The 17,421-nt window shown below is 60.3% G+C and overlaps 2 protein-coding genes across 8 annotated transcripts; both read left to right on the top strand.

Annotated features, from left to right (window-relative positions):
- Positions 1-160: 160 nt before the first annotated feature.
- On the top strand, positions 161-9,961 carry LOC127470489 (protein eva-1 homolog C-like). 3 transcript variants are annotated; one of them, XM_051786064.1, is made up of 9 exons: positions 161-641; positions 1,298-1,878; positions 4,790-4,989; positions 6,779-6,902; positions 7,084-7,236; positions 7,403-7,546; positions 7,705-7,776; positions 8,102-8,335; positions 8,873-9,961. In XM_051786064.1, the coding sequence occupies exons 1-9, from the start codon at positions 349-351 to the stop codon at positions 9,256-9,258; spliced, it is 2,187 nt and encodes a 728-aa protein (XP_051642024.1). In that variant the 5' UTR covers positions 161-348; the 3' UTR covers positions 9,259-9,961. The 3 variants fall into 3 exon arrangements, with proteins under 3 accessions (XP_051642024.1, XP_051642032.1, XP_051642041.1); XM_051786072.1 differs by having other exon boundaries at positions 163-641; positions 8,102-8,191; XM_051786081.1 differs by lacking the exon at positions 8,102-8,335 and having other exon boundaries at positions 164-641.
- A 1,947-nt stretch (positions 9,962-11,908) lies between these two features.
- CCNB3 (cyclin B3) lies at positions 11,909-17,258 on the top strand. 5 transcript variants are annotated; one of them, XM_051786374.1, is made up of 12 exons: positions 11,909-12,042; positions 13,342-13,481; positions 13,564-13,647; positions 13,812-13,930; positions 14,441-14,543; positions 14,872-14,970; positions 15,147-15,239; positions 15,480-15,617; positions 16,002-16,157; positions 16,443-16,592; positions 16,783-16,913; positions 17,058-17,258. In XM_051786374.1, exons 1-12 carry the CDS (start codon positions 12,039-12,041, stop codon positions 17,128-17,130), a joined length of 1,290 nt encoding a protein of 429 aa, XP_051642334.1. In that variant the 5' UTR covers positions 11,909-12,038; the 3' UTR covers positions 17,131-17,258. The 5 variants fall into 5 exon arrangements, with proteins under 5 accessions (XP_051642334.1, XP_051642298.1, XP_051642307.1 ...); XM_051786338.1 differs by having other exon boundaries at positions 14,869-14,970; XM_051786347.1 differs by lacking the exon at positions 11,909-12,042 and adding an exon at positions 12,532-12,547 and having other exon boundaries at positions 14,869-14,970.
- Positions 17,259-17,421: the final 163 nt, after the last annotated feature.

Below are 17,421 nucleotides of genomic sequence, written 5' to 3'. Positions count from 1 at the left end.
TTCACCACTCTCCCACCCTCACGCCCGTGTCTGGGGCCCCAGCGCTTCTTTATCTCCTTGGGGTGAACCCAGCTGGCCTTCCCACTGCCTCCTGTGGCTGCATTACGATGGGTGTCTGCCTGGAGGGAGGGTACAGCTCCTCTCCCAGCCCACCACCCTTGGGGGCCCCTGGCTGGGCTCCTCTGAGCACCCATCGCTGAAAGGAGCAGGGCTGCACAGGGAAAGTGCTCAGGGAAGCTGAGTGGAGCAGCTTGGCCACCTGCCACCAGGTTTTTGAAGCCAGGGCACAGCCCTTGGGCAGGACGGATTGCAAAACAGCCAAAGTGGGAGAGCAGAGAGGCTGGAGCAATGTCTGGGAGCAGAGGGGAACCCCAGAGTGCCCCTGGCAGCCGCCCAGCTGGGTGGTGTGTGGCAGGATGGTGGGACGGGATGTCTCAGGGACTGACCCCCGGCAGGGCCCCATTCCTGGAATTTGGGCTGTTTCTCAGGAAGGATGAACGGCTTGCTTTCCTCCCCAGGATGGGAGGGAAATGTTTGCTGTCAGATCGCCCTGGCTGCCGTCCCAGCAGAGGCAGCTTCTCAGCACCCACGGGCTTAACTCTTGGGCAAGACCCATCTTGCACCTCTGGATCCCAAAGCTGGTACCATTGCACAAAATGGGGACCCCCGATGCTTGACTCTGCCCCCCCTCCCCCCAACTCAGATAAGCTCCAACTTTCCTAAAAATAATCAATCCCTGATCAGACAGCAATCCCCACTGAAGCAATTGGGATGGAAAATGATTTTGCAGGCTCCTGGAGGAGGCTCCCCAACAGAGATGCTTCTGCTGGTCCTGCTACTCAATCCAGTGATGTTTATGCTGGGGGCTGCAAGGGGAGGCAGGGGGGGCATTATTCTTTCTACCCCATCAAAGATTTTGGAGAACTTGGAACTTTCCTCGGGGGTGTGTGCCGGTCCCTGCTGCCACCCCGCCCTCTGCCGCTGCCCCTGCCCGGGCGATGCTGAGCCTGCGGGAGCCGCGATGGCTCCTGGCACTGCCGACTGCTGCTGTCTGCGCTGACCTCAGCCGGGGTCAGAGCCAGCAGCTCCAATCCGTGGCATTTCCCTCCAGCTGAAGCAGCAGGCAGGGACTTAACTCCTGCAGGCGGGGGGCACGGGATAGCACAGTGCCCTCCCCAGAAGGTGCTGGCATGTCCAGTACCCGGCCCCACAGAGGCTGTGGGGCAGAAGGGTGGCAGCAAAGACCGGCACCCTGCCCACAGGGTTGGGTGCAGGCAGAGTGTTTGTCTTTCTGCAGGAACAGCCGCCTGGGAGGCAGTTCAGGGAGCCTTTCCCTTCCTCCTGACAGGGTGAATGGCCGGACATTTGCCGAGATCGAGATTACAGCACATATGTATCCGGATTTCTGCCCCACCGTGCCTGGGAGAAAGCTGGGGGCACTTCGGAAACCTCTCCAAGCCCTGTCCATCTGCCCAGGGGGAACAGAGGCAGGAGGGAGGGGGCTGCCGGTTTTCCCCGCCAGCAGTGGTGATGCCAAGGCATGGCACTGGCTTACCCGTCGCAGAGTGCCTTTGAAAACATGTCCCCTCCCTAGGGGAGGTGTCCCTGTGCTGAGAGTGAACCGGCTGTCCCGAGCAGCCCCTGGCCCCGGGCAGCAGACAAAGAGCGGGTGTACATGCGCCTGCCCGGCCCGGGGCAGAGAAATGAGCCATTGTCCCCGCGCAGTGCCAGCCCCGCCAGCCACCACCACGGACCCGGCCGGCACAGGCTGCCTGGTGGGACACAGCGGCTGTGCCATGGCCAGGCTGGTGGGGCCAGCAGCAATCCTGGTCCTCCTGTGCCTGGCCGTGGGTCTGGAGGCCAGCCCGGAGCTCTCCGGTGAGTCGGGGCGCAGGCGGGGGATGCTGGGACCGCGCCGGTGTGATGGGAGGGCGAAGCGACAGCAGGTGGGTGGGGTAGGGGCAAGTGAGCTATAAACCGGGGCAAGCCAGAGGGAGTTTGCCCAAAACACTGGGATTTCTTTATCCCCACGCAGGCCTGTGATCTGAAAAACATCGCACACGTCCCAGAGCTGCGGTGTGTGTGAGGGAGTGGCTGCCCTGCTCTGTTGTGCTCCCTCGGACAGTTTGGAGGCAGAAAGGCAAAGGAAAAAACATCAAGCCAGTCCCTGAGCTTTGCTGAGCCCCGCCTCCCCCCCCAGCCACGATGCTCATGCCCTCGGTGCTGGGCAGTGTGTGGAACACCCAGGGCTGCCTGTCGTGCTTTCCCTGCTCTGAGAAGTGGAGGGAAGAGATGGGCTGAAGCTGTACCTGGTCCCTGGAAAGAGCCGATGGCTGCAGCCCCAGCCAAAACCACCCGTGAGTGGGGGTGCTGCAGGGTGCCCTGGCACAAGACACAGTAAGGGCCAGAGCCTCTTCCCTAGGGCCTTGCTGGTGAGCCTTATAGATGTAGCCAAGGCAGAAATTTGGGATCTCTTGTGCCCCAGCACTTTGAACTGTCAGAACTGGTGCGGGCAGGCTGGGCACCAGGCATTCCCCAGGGATCATCTGGGAACAGCCACGCACACCTTCTTTGTGCTTTACCAAGCCTGGGTGGGTGAAAGCCTGATGCTGCAGGGCAGGCTGCAGTGAGGAGGACAACCACAGCACCAGGAACTGTGTCAGCCACGCTAGTGGGCCGCCAGAATCACTTGCAAAGTCTGCATGCAGCCTCCTTGCCGTGGTGCCACCCCAAAAAAATCATCTTCACAGCTGCTCACTGCCCCAAAACAATGTGATGGAGAAACCTCTCTCCTCGTGGCACTGTTTGAGCCTTGGTTTTAAAATACAAACCCCCGGTCCTGCCAGCCAGGTGCTGACAGCAGGGCAGGGCGGGGTTTGGGGAAACCCATTTCTTCTCCTATTTCTTCCCCGAGTTCCCCACCATCCCCAGGATTTGGCTGAGCCCTCTGTGCCTGGGGCTGCCCAGCAGCAGGGGGTTTGGGCAGCTGCACCTCCAGCACTGTTGAAGGAGGTGGGTTTGGATTCAGTGCCAGGCAGAAGTCAAGGCCCAGGTGGGTCTGGAATCTTCAGGGGAGCCTGGCTCCTGCCAAGTGTGGGGCTGTAGCAGGGGATACAGATGAAGGGGAGGGGGGCTGGCAGCCTGGGCAGGGCCCCATGCCCCTCACAGCCCCCAGCATCCAGTGAGATGGGACAACCATATCACTGGACAGAGCTTGTCCTGTCTGCTCTTCATGGGCACTGCACCCTAAGGGGCAGAAATCCAGCTCTGTGCCATCCAGGGAGCATCTTTGCATTGCACTGGAGCTTCGACCTGGCTAAAACACCTTGTTTACTGCCATCCACCCTCCTCTGCTTCTCCTTTCCTTTCTCCTCCAGCATGCAGAGGAGCAATCAAGGGCTTGCTTGTGGGATGCTGGGCCCCCCGCTCATTCATCCCAGCTTGTGAGGAGAAATGTCAAGGGAGAGAGTAACTCTGGGCCAGAGGCAGCTCCTAGCTGCACCCACTGACTCCCCAGGGAGTGACTCTGGCTGCAGATGCCAGAGGGTTAGTGGCAGCAGGGAAGGTGAAAGGGGCCCTTTGTGCCGCTGAGCCTGGCACTGGTTTGCGGAGGGAGAGAGGGGGGAGCTCATGCTCCCACTTCTTGTGTTGGTTTGGGGGAGTTTGACACACTGGGGGCTGGGGGACAGGGTTCATGTCCTGCCCCAGGCCCCAGCTCTAGAGGGGGGGCTGGAGTGCAAGTCCCTCTGAAGACCCCACACCTGGGGATTGGGGTCTGTGACCCACTCAGCAGCCCCGGGTTGCCCTGTCCCCACCTGCCAGCCTCAAAATGATGCTTCCCCTTTGCTTTTGTTTTATTCAAAGACACAAATTGCTCCACTCAGGGCCCTGCTCATAGCTTTTTTTTGTCAGTTTTTCCTGCTTCCTCAGCCTTCTCCAGCAATCAGTGCCTGCTCAGAGCACCTGGCAACTTGCAGAGCTGTTACTAAAACAGCTTCCTCGCCCACCCAGCACAGCTGATGCCAAGTAGAGCTGATCTCTGCATGTTAAACCCTTGGAGAGGATGGGCAGGACAGTCCCACCTCGCTGTTCCCTGCAGGGAAAACAAGAGGGTTAGTGGTGTGTGACTAGGCAGGATTGAAAGAGAGAACCATTCCATGATGGGAATTCAAGGAGGGAAGAGCCAGTGCCCATTGGAAGGGCTGTGGGCCAGGAATGGCTCACACAGATGCACTGGGCTTCTCCAGCAGAGACCTGGGGCCAGGCTCATAATCATCCATACCAACCCAGCCATCTGTGGGAATCCGCAGCAGCTGCTGGACCCTTTTCTCATCCAGCTCATGGCTTGACTTGTGACAGACCTGTGACCTGTGCCAGAGCACACCCTCCTCACCCTGACTCTGAGATCATCACTGGGGGACCATCCCTGGCTTATCCTTGGTGTTCCCCCACCAGGGCTCCATAAAAGCCCGATTTTCTCTGAACACTTGACAGCTCCTCATGGGATTCTCCCGTATATGTTTTCTCTGACCTGTTGTCCTGCCTTCAGCTGTCACTTCCCGTTGCTAATCAGTTCAGCTCTTCCAGGCTGCTTTCCAGCCCCTTGGCAGCAGTGCTGTATGGAAGGTTTGCTGCAAGCCCATCTTCTCTGCTGCTGCCCTGCTCTGGTCCTGTTCAGCCCCAGCTCAAGACGTCCTCACTGCCACCAGCACTCGGGAGCCCAAGTGCTGCCACTGCCTCGGTCCTGGTGTCTCCTCTGGCCAGGGCCAACCCCGCTTTCCCCTTCCAGGGTACCTGCGCAAGGTGCTGAAGAACCACACTGCTCACACCTGCGATGGAGAGCAGCTCCTCATCGTCTGCCCTCGCAAAACCACCATCAGCATCCTCGGTGCCTTCTACGGGCGCCGTGTGCCCAGCACCAACCTCTGCCCCAGCCCTGGCAACGCCTCCCAGGAGAGCACAGAGTGCACGTCGGGAACCGCCCACCTGGTAAGGGAGGGTCCCAGGGCCGGGCTGCGCAGCCCTCTGTCCCCACATCGCTGAGCTGCCTGCTCGGGCTGGGCGTGCAGGCAACACAGCCTCCCTCTGCCCCAGGGAGGTTGTGGCCATCAGCATTGGCATCCACCTGCGGGGCCCTTTTCCCAGATTTGGAAGATAAGGGTGAAAGAGATGTTCTGCCGTGGGCCCCGGAGTGGGGCCTGGCAGGAGGCACTGCTGTGTCCTGAGGGTGCAGCAGGCTCAGGGAAAGCCCTGGCAGCTGGGGCTTGGTCCCGGGAGAGGAGGAGTGCTGCAGCCACGGTGTCAGGCTCGTGAAGCGAGACAGGACACCACGAGGTGCTGTGCTCAGCTCTGTGCATCCCCTGGGGTGAGCACAGAGCTCGACTCTTCCCCAGCCACAAGCAGGGAGTGGATTAATCCCAGGGAGTGGATTAATGAAGTGGATCAAAGGGGGCCTGCTCGATGGAGAGAGTAGGAAAGCAGAGGTTGGCAGAACGAAAGGGATCTCCCCAAAGCTGATGCCTGGGTCCCTCAGTTTCATGTGCTGCTTTTCTACCCCTGTTCCAGCTCCTTGCTAGGGCTGGCACAAACCTGCAGCAAACCCAGAGGCTGCAGCTGCCTGCAGGGAAAGGGAATGAGCTGGAGAAGGGGAAAAAGAGCTGAGGGGCCAATTCCCTGCTCTGGGAGCTCACAAGGCTTTGCTGCCTGATCCTGCTCCAGCCATAGATCCCCTCCTGGCATCCTGCATGTCCCGGGAGCTCTGCAAGTGCAGAGCCAGACCATGCTGGCATGGCACCAGGCTGGCCCCATGGAGCACCCTGCAAACACAGGTCAGGGTCTCCCTCCCTGCAGGATGGAAGGTACAGCCTGGCACAGGCATTAGACCAAGGGGCAGGTCTGAGAGCAGGTCTGTGTAGCTCTGGTTCACACTGGGGTGGAGCCGTTCCAGCCAGGGGACCGTGCTGGGACGAGGCTGGAATACCAACTGCTGCTGAAGGAGCAGGAATGTCTGGAGGGCAGAGAGCAGGGCTGCTGCCGACCCTCAGCTCTGTTTAGGCAACACCTGCAAAGGGACATCGTGTTTCCTTTGTGAATCTCCCTTCTGGCAGCCAGCGAATACCAAGGGGAGGCTCAGTCCTCTGCTGGGCTGAGGGGACAGGGACAGAGGAGGGGAAGGAGAAATGAGAAGGGTCTCCGTTCTGGGCGCTGGGATCCTCGGGCAAGGAGGCAGCGAGCGTCGGGTTGAGGGTCGGAACAAACCGCTCCCTGCCGCCGGCAGCCTCTGCTCCGCTGCGGGGCCGCTGCTGCGGGAAGGAGGTGGATGCAGGGGCAGGGAGCGCCACGGCCACCCTAGGCCGGGCTGCCCAGGGATTCCTGCCACACCCGCGGCTCGGCTGCGTGGGCAGGAGAGGACAGCGGCCACCCCGCGGGACCCCGGCGGGACCCGGGGGCCGGTGGGTGAAGCCTCGTCCCCACCTTGTGGCTGCGCGGGGACATTGCAGGGGCCGCGGGGACGTGAGCGCACGGGGCAGTGTCGGTGCACACGCCCGTACAGATGTTACAGATGTGCAGCGTGGTGTGGTGCTGGAGTGCCAGCACGGTAGTAGCAGGAGGAACTAGTTCGGGAACAGGCACTGGAACTAGGGTGTCGCATCGGAGGCAGGCAGGAGTAGCCGTGGGAGACCACTGTAAGGTGAGAGGCTGTTTCACCTGGTGATGCAGGTGAGCACAGCGTCGGGACTCCACACCCACCTCACGCCTGCTTCCCTCTGCTCCCCAGAAGCTGCTGGCTGAGTGCCAGGACAAGCAATGGTGCCAGTTCTCATTGCACAGCCAAGTCTTTGGGCCAGACCCGTGCCCTGGGACGCACAAGTACCTCATCACTTCCTACAAGTGCCGGCCAGGTGAGGTGGAGCAGGGTCTGGGTAATGCTGCATGGGCTCTTTCTGCCTGCTCAGAAAGGGGCAAGGAGGAGAGCAGGGCTGCTCTTGTACCTCACAGCTCTCCTCCAACCCTGCCCTTGGCCTAAGGGAGGGGCTGCAGCTGATTCAGGATGCATTGGGACACTGCGGTGTCACTCCCCAGGGAACCATCGGATCAAGACCGTGTGTGAGAATGACAAGCTTAGGCTGCAGTGCCGACCAAAATCCATCCTGGCCATTTATTCTGCAAATTATGGACGATTCCTGCGGGGCAAACCTGAGTGTGATGCCCTGAATACTGGAGGACCCCATATAGGTATGCCAGAATGGTTTGAGACAGAAATGGGGCCAGGAGCCATGCAGAGAGTATGGCACAAGTACACCACTGGGCTGTACCTGTGCCCCTGGCCCCCAGCTGGCCAGTGCCTGGTGGACAGGGGCAGGCAGCCCTGCCTGTGGGTCCATGCCTCGTGTCTCTGCAGAGTGCTTGGCTCCAGACGCCCTGCGCAGGGTGTTCAAGAAGTGCCACCGCAAGGGGAACTGCACCGTGGCTGCTGACGAGGCCACCTTTGGGGACCCGTGCCTCCCCGGCATGAAGAAGCAGCTGCGAGTCTCTTACACCTGTGGTGAGAGCTCCCCGCGGAGCTGGGGGCACAGGGGCACCGGCAGAGCGCCTGCTGTGCCCACCTCGTGCCAGGCAGGCAGGAGCACAGGGCTCCTGAGGGAGGCAGGGGCTGCTGGGGAGGAGCGGGGTGGTGATGTTTGGTGTGTGCTCTCCTTGCAGTGCCCAAGCAGCTGCTGGAGGAGGTGGGCCCTGACACCTCGGACCCCTTCCTGCTCTCGGACTACATGCACGGTAACGTGGCGGGAGGGAGGTTACACCACAGGCAGTGTGGTACCATGTCCGTGCTCGGGGGAACCAGCCCTTCCATGGCCTGTCTGTGTCCCTATACCAGCTCCATCCTAGCATCTCTGTCCCATGGCTGAAGCCACCCCTTGGTCGATGCCCATGGCTGAGGGGCTGGAGATGGGTCTGCTGGGAGCAGGGGAAAGGAGGGCCTGCGGAGTCATCCCCATGAAGGATGGAGCGTGGTGTGGAGAAGGACAGGCAGGGCAGGCAGCTGGGCCACAAGGAGCCAGGAGCACCTCGTGTCTCAGCCTGCGCCCCCTTGTCGCTGCAGGTGGCTGGTACAAAGGGCCCAGGTTCTCCAGGCTCCGGGAAGACCGCATGATTTTTACTAGCTCTCTGGCAGCTTTTGCCCACCTTTGGGGTACGTGCCCTCCCCGGGTCTCACGCAGCACCCAGGGGAGCGGGACAGGCTGGGGGGTGACTGAGGTCCCAGATGGCCCCAGCTCAGCCCAGGGCTCATCTCAGAGGCAGCCAGACCCCAGACCCCTCCAGGCATGCAAGGGAGGTGGGCACCAAGCACCCGTGCTGGGTTTGGGGTGGACAGGTACGGCGGGAGCTCAGGGGTTGAACAAGGCCTGAGGACCTTCAGCGTCGGCAGTTGCAGTGCAGCTGTGGTCCTGCCTGTGGATCTTTCCAATGGGCCAGATTACCCATTTGGTCTCCTTCCCTCCTGCCCTGTCTGCAGGCACTGATAGAGAGCACCTCTCTGCAGGCAAAAACTTCCCTTGCCAGAGGAAATTACTCATTTAATTCCTGAAGAGATGATTCCTTCCCCTGCTCTACCTCTCCACATACCAAGGGGGGGATTCTATGGGGAAAGGCACATTTTGGGACACTGGTGGGTGCTGATGAGGCTCTTGAGTGCCACTCCCATGATGACTGGGGCAGGGTCTGTCCTACCCCTGCAGCCTGGATGCTGAGGGCATCCCTGCTCCTCTCCTCTTACTCCCATATGCCTGGCAGAGGGGGTTTGCAGGCACTGGTAACCTGCAGGCTGCAGAGCAGTTTGTACCCTGGTGTGTCTCCTTGCTCTTCCCCTCAGGTGTCCCAGAGAAAGTCGGCCTCTACTTTCTTTGCGGGGTCTCAGGAGGCCTCATGCTGCTGCTGTGTATCATCAGCCCCAAAACAGCCTTCCTGCAGGAGGTGGGGGAGGCTCTCAAAGACCCAGAGCTGGGGAGCAGCTCGGAGCTGGGCAGGACCAAGCTGCGGGATGAGCAGGATGAAGACCTTCCTGACGACAGCTCCTCAGACTCCTCCTTCCGCCGCCTCACCCGCACCTACCGGGCCACCGACAGCATCTTCAGCCCTGAGCTGACAGCAGCCATGGAGGGAGCCGTGGATCACCAGGGCTACGGCGGGGAGGAGATCTGGATGCCCAAGGAGTCCAGCCCGTATGCCATCCATAAGATCAAATCAGCCACCAAATAAGGACTGGAAGAAAATGGGTGGGGAGCAGCAGGGGGTGCAGGCTCAGCAGTGGGACCTGACATCAGAGACATAAGAGTTTGGGCTCCGTGAGGTGACTGCACATCCCGAGCCGCAGCACAGTCATGGCAGCTCCAGTGTATCCATCAGCCCACTACTCCACCAGCCTGGAAACCTCTAACCTGGGGGTGAGATGCGGTCCCTGGTTGTGATGAGGGGCTGTGGGATGGCTCCTTTGCCACAGACACGCCGCTAACCCTAAGCTAACCTCCCTGTTCTTGGCTCGCATCATGTGGCTCTAGTGTTTAACCCTGCTCAGCCGAGCCCACCCTCAGCCCTCTGAGGGTGTTTGCTTCCATTTCTCCTTGGGTGCTGGCTTCCACCCCTGGTGCTGCAAACACATCCTGTACTCAAGGAGCGTAGATAGAGAGGCAGGAATGGCCAGGACATGGTGGGGATGCAGGTGGAGCAGGTGGGCAAGCACAGGGGGCATCACCCAGCACAGCTCCACCAAGGTGCATGCCATGCAGCCCTGGTGCCCTGGGGGAGTTGCTCCCTGGGCTGGAGCAGCTCAGCACAGCACTGGCTCTCACCTCCCTGAGGGCATTCAGGAACTGTCTCCTTGCCTTGCTCTGTGCTTTCCTTCGTGCTTTCCCCACTGTCAGGAAAGCCCCTGGCTTAATTTGCTGGGGCTTTTTCCAATAAATAAATGCAACAGCTTTTGGACTCAATGTCCCTCCCTGACCTCGGCCATTAGTAGTGAAAAGAGGAGAAAAAGGAGGCAAAGTTCAGCCCTCCCTGTGCAGAGCAGCTCCTTGGCTTCTACCAGTGCTGGCACTGGGCCATGGGGAGCAACAAGTTGGGCCTGTTTTATCATGGGAAAGGATAAGGTTTCAGCCTGGGGAAGGGAAATGGGGGAGAAGCAGCCTGTGTGGATTCCATGAATGATGCTTCCTTGTCCTTGCTGCTTCTCTTGAGCCTGAGGCTCCCTGTCTGGTAAACAATCCTGGAGCTAAGGTCTCCAGATGCCATGCAGAGGGGCTTCTTGGCAGCCCTGCAGTGCCAGGGAGCTGGGCTAGGGCTGGGGGCTGCTCCAGCTCTGAAAGGCAGCTCTGTGGTGCTGTGGGAAGAGGCTGGATGGAAGCAGTGACGCAGCTCTCCTCACAATAGGGACAACACTAGGCACAGATACTCTTGAGCGAGCACACAGCAGAACCTAGTGGGGGGAGCCAAGGACTTGCATCCAACCTGATTGGGGTGTTTGCTGAGGAAATGCCAGAGCCCAAGGAGAGCTTGAGGGGCTTTCACCTCCAACCGGCCCCCAGATCCATTGATGATGGGCAGGGCTGAGAATCACAGCCTTCCCTCCATGTGCCAGCTGGCACAGCTCCTGCTGCAGACCCACGTCATCACCTTGCACTTCTTGCTCCCCTCATCTTTCTTCCCATACCCCCCATGGCTGGGGGGGATTTCAGCTCGTATGGTGCAAGTCACAGCCCCTGCAGCAGGGCTGGGCTTCCCAAGAGCCTCCCAAGGAGCACCAGCACAGCAGCGCTGTGGAGACTGGAAAAGCCGGCTTCCCCATGCCAAGCCTGGGCAGGACAGGCAGACATAGACCTGTCCCAAAGCAGGCAGCTCACCCCAGCCCCCACAGAGCCATGGGCAGAGTTGGATGGGGGTTTTGGCTGAGGATCTTACCCCACAGGGCAATGCACCGTGTTTCCATTGGCGGTGGGATTTGTCCTGGCTCTGCCTGGCTAGTATGCATCCAACTCATACTTTTGTCTGGGCTATACACTGCCCCAACATGCATAACGATCCAGGCAGGCGCCTAGATCCCACAGGGATCCCAGAACAACAGCAAGCAAGCCTCAGAGAGCTCCCAGGCCAGGGACAGCGGCAGCGACACTGGGATAGGTGGGGCTGGAAAGGACAAGTGGCCAAGGAGGGCACACGGTGGGCTGGAGCTGCAGCAGCCCTGAACCAGTTTTGGGAACTGAAGGGACCCAAGATCAGTGGGACCCAGGTTTAAACCCCCACTGGCCCTGTGAGCACCCCATAGCGGTGCTGCACCTCAAAGTCGTTCTGGTGCTCCTGGCTGTCCATGTCCCAGGTCTTTCTGCTGGAGACGTGGCAGAGCTGCCTGCACACAGCCCAAGCCGTGTGCCTGATCCTGCCTGCATGAACCCTGGGTGGCAGGTTTAAATCCCCTCAGATGCTGGCACTGGAGTGCTTCCCTGGCCAGGGCTTCACTGGCCCCACCAGCAACAGTAGCACATGGGTGTGGGATTATACCAAAGGATTGCTGGTTGCCTGGGAGAAGAGACCGAAACCCATCTCGCTACACCTCCTTTCAAGGAATTGTAAAGAGCGATAAACAAGGTCTATCGCTCCCGAGCCTCCTCTTCTCCAGGCTAAATAACCCCGAAGTGCGGCGGCGGCCGCTGAGCCCCCACGCCGGCCAGCGCTGCCGCCATGACACCCGCTCCGGCCCCTCAGGGAGGGATTTAAACGGCACCCGCTCCCACCAATCACCGCCCGCTCAGCGGCCGCTCGCCCCGCCCCCTCCGCGGGCCCGCTCTCCCATTGGCCGCCCGGGCTGAATTTTAAACCCTGCCGCCCTGCCCCTTAGCAACTGCATCCGTCCGCGCCCGCCGATTGGCCGCCGCCCAGCCCCGCCCCGCGCGCTGATTGGGCGAAGCTCGGCCAGTGGGGTCCGGCCGCTGCCGAACTGCTACTTTTGAAAGTGCCGGTGCCGGCGGTGCGGGGAGAGCGGGCCGGGCATGGGTGAGTGAGGGCCCGGGTATGGGGGAGAGAGGGTCGGGCATGGGTGAGAGAGGGCACGGGTATGGGTGAGAGAGGGCACGGGTATGGGGGAGAGAGGGTACGGGCATGGGTGAGTGAGGGCACGGGTATGGGGGAGAGAGGGTCGGGCATGGGTGAGAGAGGGTCGGGCAATGGGGGAGAGAGGGTACGGGCATGGGTGAGTGAGGGCACGGGTAATGGGGGAGAGAGGGTCGGGCATGGGTGAGAGAGGGCACGGGTATGGGGGAGAGAGGGTACGGGCATGGGTGAGTGAGGGCACGGGTAATGGGGGAGAGAGGGTACGGGCATGGGTGAGTGAGGGCACGGGCAATGGGGGAGAGAGGGCCGGGCAATGGGGGAGAGAGGGCCGGGCAATGGGGGAGAGAGGGCCGGGCAATGGGGGAGAGAGGGCCGGGCAATGGGGGAGAGAGGGCCGGGCAATGGGGGAGAGAGGGCCGGGCAATGGGGGAGAGAGGGCCGGGCATGGGTGAGTGTGGGTACGGGTATGGGGAGAGCGGGTACCGAGTAATGGGAGAGTGTTGGACGGGTAATGGGGTAAAGCGTGCCGGGCATGGGTGAGTGTGGGACGGGTAATGGGGAGAGCGGGTACCGGGCATGGGTGAGTGAAGGTACAGGGCACGGGGGAGAGCGAGTACCGGGAACGGGTGTGGGACGGGTATGGGGGAGAGCGGGTACCGGGCATAGGGGAGTGCGGGACGGGTAATGGCTGAGGGTGGGTACAGGGGCTCTGGGGGGCGCTGGGAACCCCGGGAGGGTTGGGTGAGCAGAGAATTCGAGCACCCCGATGTGCTGCAGTGGATTGGGGAATCCCGGAAGGGGAGGGGGCAGGTGAGTGGGGGACGCTGGCATCCCCGGGTGGTGCGTGCAGGGGAGTGAGGGTAACTGAGACCACCCGGGGGGTGCAAGGGAGAGGGGGTCTCCGAGGGAGTACAAGCCCTTGCATCCTTCTCTGGGGTGCAGGAAGCTGGGAACTGCCTCCCCCTCCCCGCCCCCCCCCCCCACATCCCTGCAGGGGGCTTTAAGTGGGAGTCTTAGGGCTGCATGTTCTCTCCTTCTTGGGAGGTGCACCCGCAGCCAGACTTGCTCCCTACCTGGGCTTGTCTTGGGGCACAACCTGCCTGCCATGCTCAGGGAAGGGGTTGGGGGTCAGTCCCTGCTGTGCTACCCCCCAGGAGGGACAAAATGCCTCCCTATTCTGCCCCGAGGGGGGAGGGTGTCCCCGGGGGCAGACAGCAGCCTCACACCCTGCTCTGCCCCCAGCTTGCTCGCGGAGGACCAAGGAGAGGACACCACTGCCGAGGGAGAGGACGCCGCTGCCGCGCAACGCCAAGATGCTGGCCACCAAGCAGACCCGGGCAGGCAAGGTGGGCCCCACAGCAGAGAATGTTGACCCTGAGAAGGTGAGTCCTGAGCCAGGCCAGGGGTGGGAGGGGAGCTCCTGTGGGGCAGCTGACCACCACCTTCTAACAGCCTCTGTTGCAGGAAGAGAACTGTTATGCCAAGAGATCTTCATCCTCGCCCCAGGGTGGGCCCAAGAAGAGGTCTGCATTTGGGGACATCACCAATGTGAGTACTTCTGTGAGGATGGGGGCTTTGGTGCCCCCTGTAAGCCCCCCACGGGAGGTGGGGATATGTCCCACGCCCCACTAGCAAGAGGAGAAGTCTCCCTGCAGGGCATATCTCGCTTCCCTCTGTGCAGCCCCTGTATCCCTCTGTTCTGACCCAAACAGGCTCGCAAGAACCAGGTGGTGGCAGGGAAGAAGGAGGCCGTGAAAGTGGCACCGCCCAAGGCACAGAAGGCACAGGGCACACTAGGGGTGGCCAAGAACAACGAGATCAACCTGAAAAAGTGAGTAGCCGTGGGCAAGGGGGTTGCTGCAGGGCAGTGGGTACCACCTGCAAACTTGTCCCATAGGGAAGAACAAGTGGTAGCAGAGGCTTCCCTTGGGTGATGGAGACCATGAGCCAGATGTGGGTGGCAAACAGGAGATAAAGTGGCATCAAGTTGTGCCACGGGAGGTTTAGGGTGGATATTAGGAAAAATTTCTTCCCCTAAAGGGTTGTCCAGCCCTGGTACAGGCTCAGTTCTAGAATCTCCATCTGTGGAGGGATTTAAAAGCCATATGGATGTGGCACTGCAAGATGTGGTTTAGTGGTGGACATGGCAGTGCTACAGGGAACAATTGGACTCCTGGTCTTTGAAGGTCTTTTCCAGCCTAAATGATTCTAAGAGTCTCTATGGGGATATTTTAGGAGTGGTTTAGCCCCTTCCTGAAGCAGCAAGGGGCTCTGGAGAGCCCCTTTCTGCCAGGAGATTTGGACTCCTCCCAGGAATGATTTATACTCTTATCCTGCCCAGGTCAATGAAGAAAACTCCCCCAAAAGCTCCTTCAGAGCCTGAGGTGGATCCTGTTCCAGAGAAGCCGGTACCTGTGCAGGAACTGAAGCCCCCCAAGGAGAGGGTAGGGACCCTGGACTGCAGCATGGCCCCAGGCTCATCTTCACAGCACTGGTCTGTGGCTGCCACCGGTGACAACAGGGCACCAGGCAGTGCTCTGGACCTTGGAGAGGCTTGGGCCAGTGTGATGGGAAGCTGGGGAGGGGGGTTAAATCCCCCACCATCTTCATCCAAGAATTCTCTCATGGGAAAGAATGGGGCAGGGGGGCTGCAGGATGATGAGGGCAGGTAGGAAAAGGAGTGCAGAGAGGCAGCAGTCTTGCCCTGACGGGGTGACCAGCACCCACAGAGCTAAGGGCCCCCTCTTACTGGTGCTTCCTCTGTCCCAGCAGGTACCAGCAGTGGAGGACATCGACAAGGAGCAGCTGGGTGACCCCTATGCCAGTGCAGAGTATGCCAAGGACATCTTCGAATACATGCGGGAAAGAGAGGTGGGCAATGCCTGTCCAGGGGGCTGGCAGCCCTGTCCAGGGAAGGGGTGACTGTGTGGGCAGGGCCACCCACTGCCCAGAGGCTCTGAGCACCTGGTGGGGGCTTGCACGGGGTGGGAAGGGGCTCGTTTGAGGGGGGATATCTGTCCAGTCTCTGATAGCTGGTTCTTTGGCAGGAGAAATTCATGCTCCCTGACTACATGGAGAAACAGCCGGACATCACTGGGGACATGCGTGCCATCCTCGTGGACTGGATGGTGGAGGTGCAGGTGAGGGGCCATGGCCTTCTGCAGAACAGCCCCCCACGATGCCTTTGTTACATGGGACCTTTGTGTGCTGGCAGAAGCTCCTGTGAGCATCTCCAATACAGAGCTGATCTTCCCCCTCCCTGGGCTAGGGATGAGCCTACGCCCCTCCCTCTGAGCCTGGCCCCTGTGAGAGCTGAGGGGGCAGGGTAGGCCCGGCTTCTGCCTGATACCATGTCCTGCCCCCCACCTGCATCCTTACAGGAGAACTTTGAGCTGAACCATGAGACACTATACCTGGCTGTGAAGCTGGTGGACCACTACCTGGTGGAGGTGGTGAGCATGAGGGAGAAGCTGCAGCTCATCGGCTCCACTGCCATCCTCATTGCCTCCAAATTCGAGGTAACTCCTTCCACACTGTCCTGGGGAGCAGGGGCAGAAGGGGCTGTGCCTCTCTGATCCCTGTGGGGTTTTGGAGAAGGCCAGGTCCCAGGCCACTGCCCTGAGAGCTGCTCATGTTGCGTCTTCCTGTCTCCTGGGGTCACTGAGACCTGACTCTGCTCTGCAGAGCCCCTCAGGACACCCGAGTTCACCTCATGCAAGCATGCAGTTCAAGCTAAGGGCTGGGGCAGCAGAAACCTCACAGAAGCCCCATGGGGTGTTTTAACAGTCCTTGTGGGGTCCAGCAGCATGTGAACCCTGACAGGGTCTGTGGGACGGGTGGGATCTCCTGAGTGGAGCCAGAATAAGCCCCCACTGGGGTGCTGAGCAGTTATGCCCTGTCAGGAGCGGTGCCCACCATGCGTGGATGATTTCCTCTACATCTGTGATGATGCCTACAAGCGGGAGGAGCTCCTGGCTATGGAGATGAGCATCCTCAGCACCCTCAAGTTCGACATCAACATCCCCATCCCCTACCGCTTCCTGCGGCGCTTTGCCAAGGTTGGTGCAGCTGGAGGGTGGGCTGGCACCCAGGTGCCTCCAGGCACCCCTTGTGGTGGCTCCAGGGGGTGGTGATGGGCATTCCCAGGGCTTCAGGCTCCCAGCTGGCAACAAGGAAAGTTTGTCCAGCCCCCTCAAGAGGCATAAGGGTTGAGGATGCTGACTTGTGGTAGGGTGTGGGGTCTCTGTCCTGTGCCCCAGGGCCAGCACTCTTGATCTCAAAGATGCTGGGGAGGGGAGCAGCGTTGCTCAAAAGGCTGAGCTTTTCCCTGCCCCTGGCTGCAGTGTGCCCGTGCCACCATGGAGACGCTGACACTGGCCCGCTTCCTCTGCGAGATGACACTGCAGGAGTACGACTACGCCCGTGAGAGCCCCTCAAAGCTGGCTGCCAGCTGCCTGCTGCTGGCACTTACCATGAAGAACCTTGGGGGCTGGGTGAGTGCCTGCCTAATCCCCTGTCCCTGCTGAGGTGCCTCGGGGGACACCTCGGGGATGTGGGGGGCGATGGACCGGTGGGTGGGATGATGCTCTAGGGCTATGATCACATTTGGGGGGCTGGAAAAGGGAAGATGATGGCTGTCTCGTCACTGAGATGACTCAGCTTAGCACTGCTGTCCCCTTGCAGACCCCTACACTGGAATACTACAGTGGGTACAGTGCCCAGGACCTGCATCCCCTGGTGAAGAGGCTGAATTTCCTGCTCACGTATCAGCCCCGCGACAAGCTGAACACTGTGCGTAGCAAGTACTCACACAGGTGAGTGTCATGGACTCTGTCTCGGGCCTGTCCCCATCACAGGGGGCCACCAGCACACACCCTGGGGTGCTGTGGGGAGCTAGGAGTGCTGGTGAATGGGTGTCAGGGCTGGGGGTGAGCTCTAAGAAAACGTGTTCTTTTCAGGGTCTTCTTTGAGGTTGCCAAACTTGCCCCCATGGACATGCTCAAGCTCGAGAAGGCACTCACCAGCTGCTAGTCCTACTCTGTAAATAAAGCCTGTAAATAACGGGGCGCCCTTGGGCGGTGGGGTACCATGTACATAAATAATAGTAATTTTAACTGAAGAAGAGGGGGGGGAAAAAAAAAGTCATGTGTAACTGTTAATAAAATGTGTTTGTTAAAAAAATGTGTCTGTCACACATGCTGCCAGGGAAGATTATGAGCCCCAGTGCTGTACTTCCCCTTGCTGTAATGGGACAGAGGGTGAGAGCAGGGTTGGGGGTTCCATGACAGGGGAGCAGGGACCTGAGGGGTGAAGGGTGAAAAG

This window comes from Manacus candei, unplaced genomic scaffold, assembly GCF_025592945.1.
Source record: "Manacus candei isolate 608988 ecotype Guabito, Panama unplaced genomic scaffold, ASM2559294v1 h1tg000003l, whole genome shotgun sequence".
Lineage (NCBI taxonomy): Eukaryota > Metazoa > Chordata > Aves > Passeriformes > Pipridae > Manacus > Manacus candei.
Note: the sequence above shows the minus strand (reverse complement) of the source record. Positions and strands in the feature narration are given on the sequence as shown.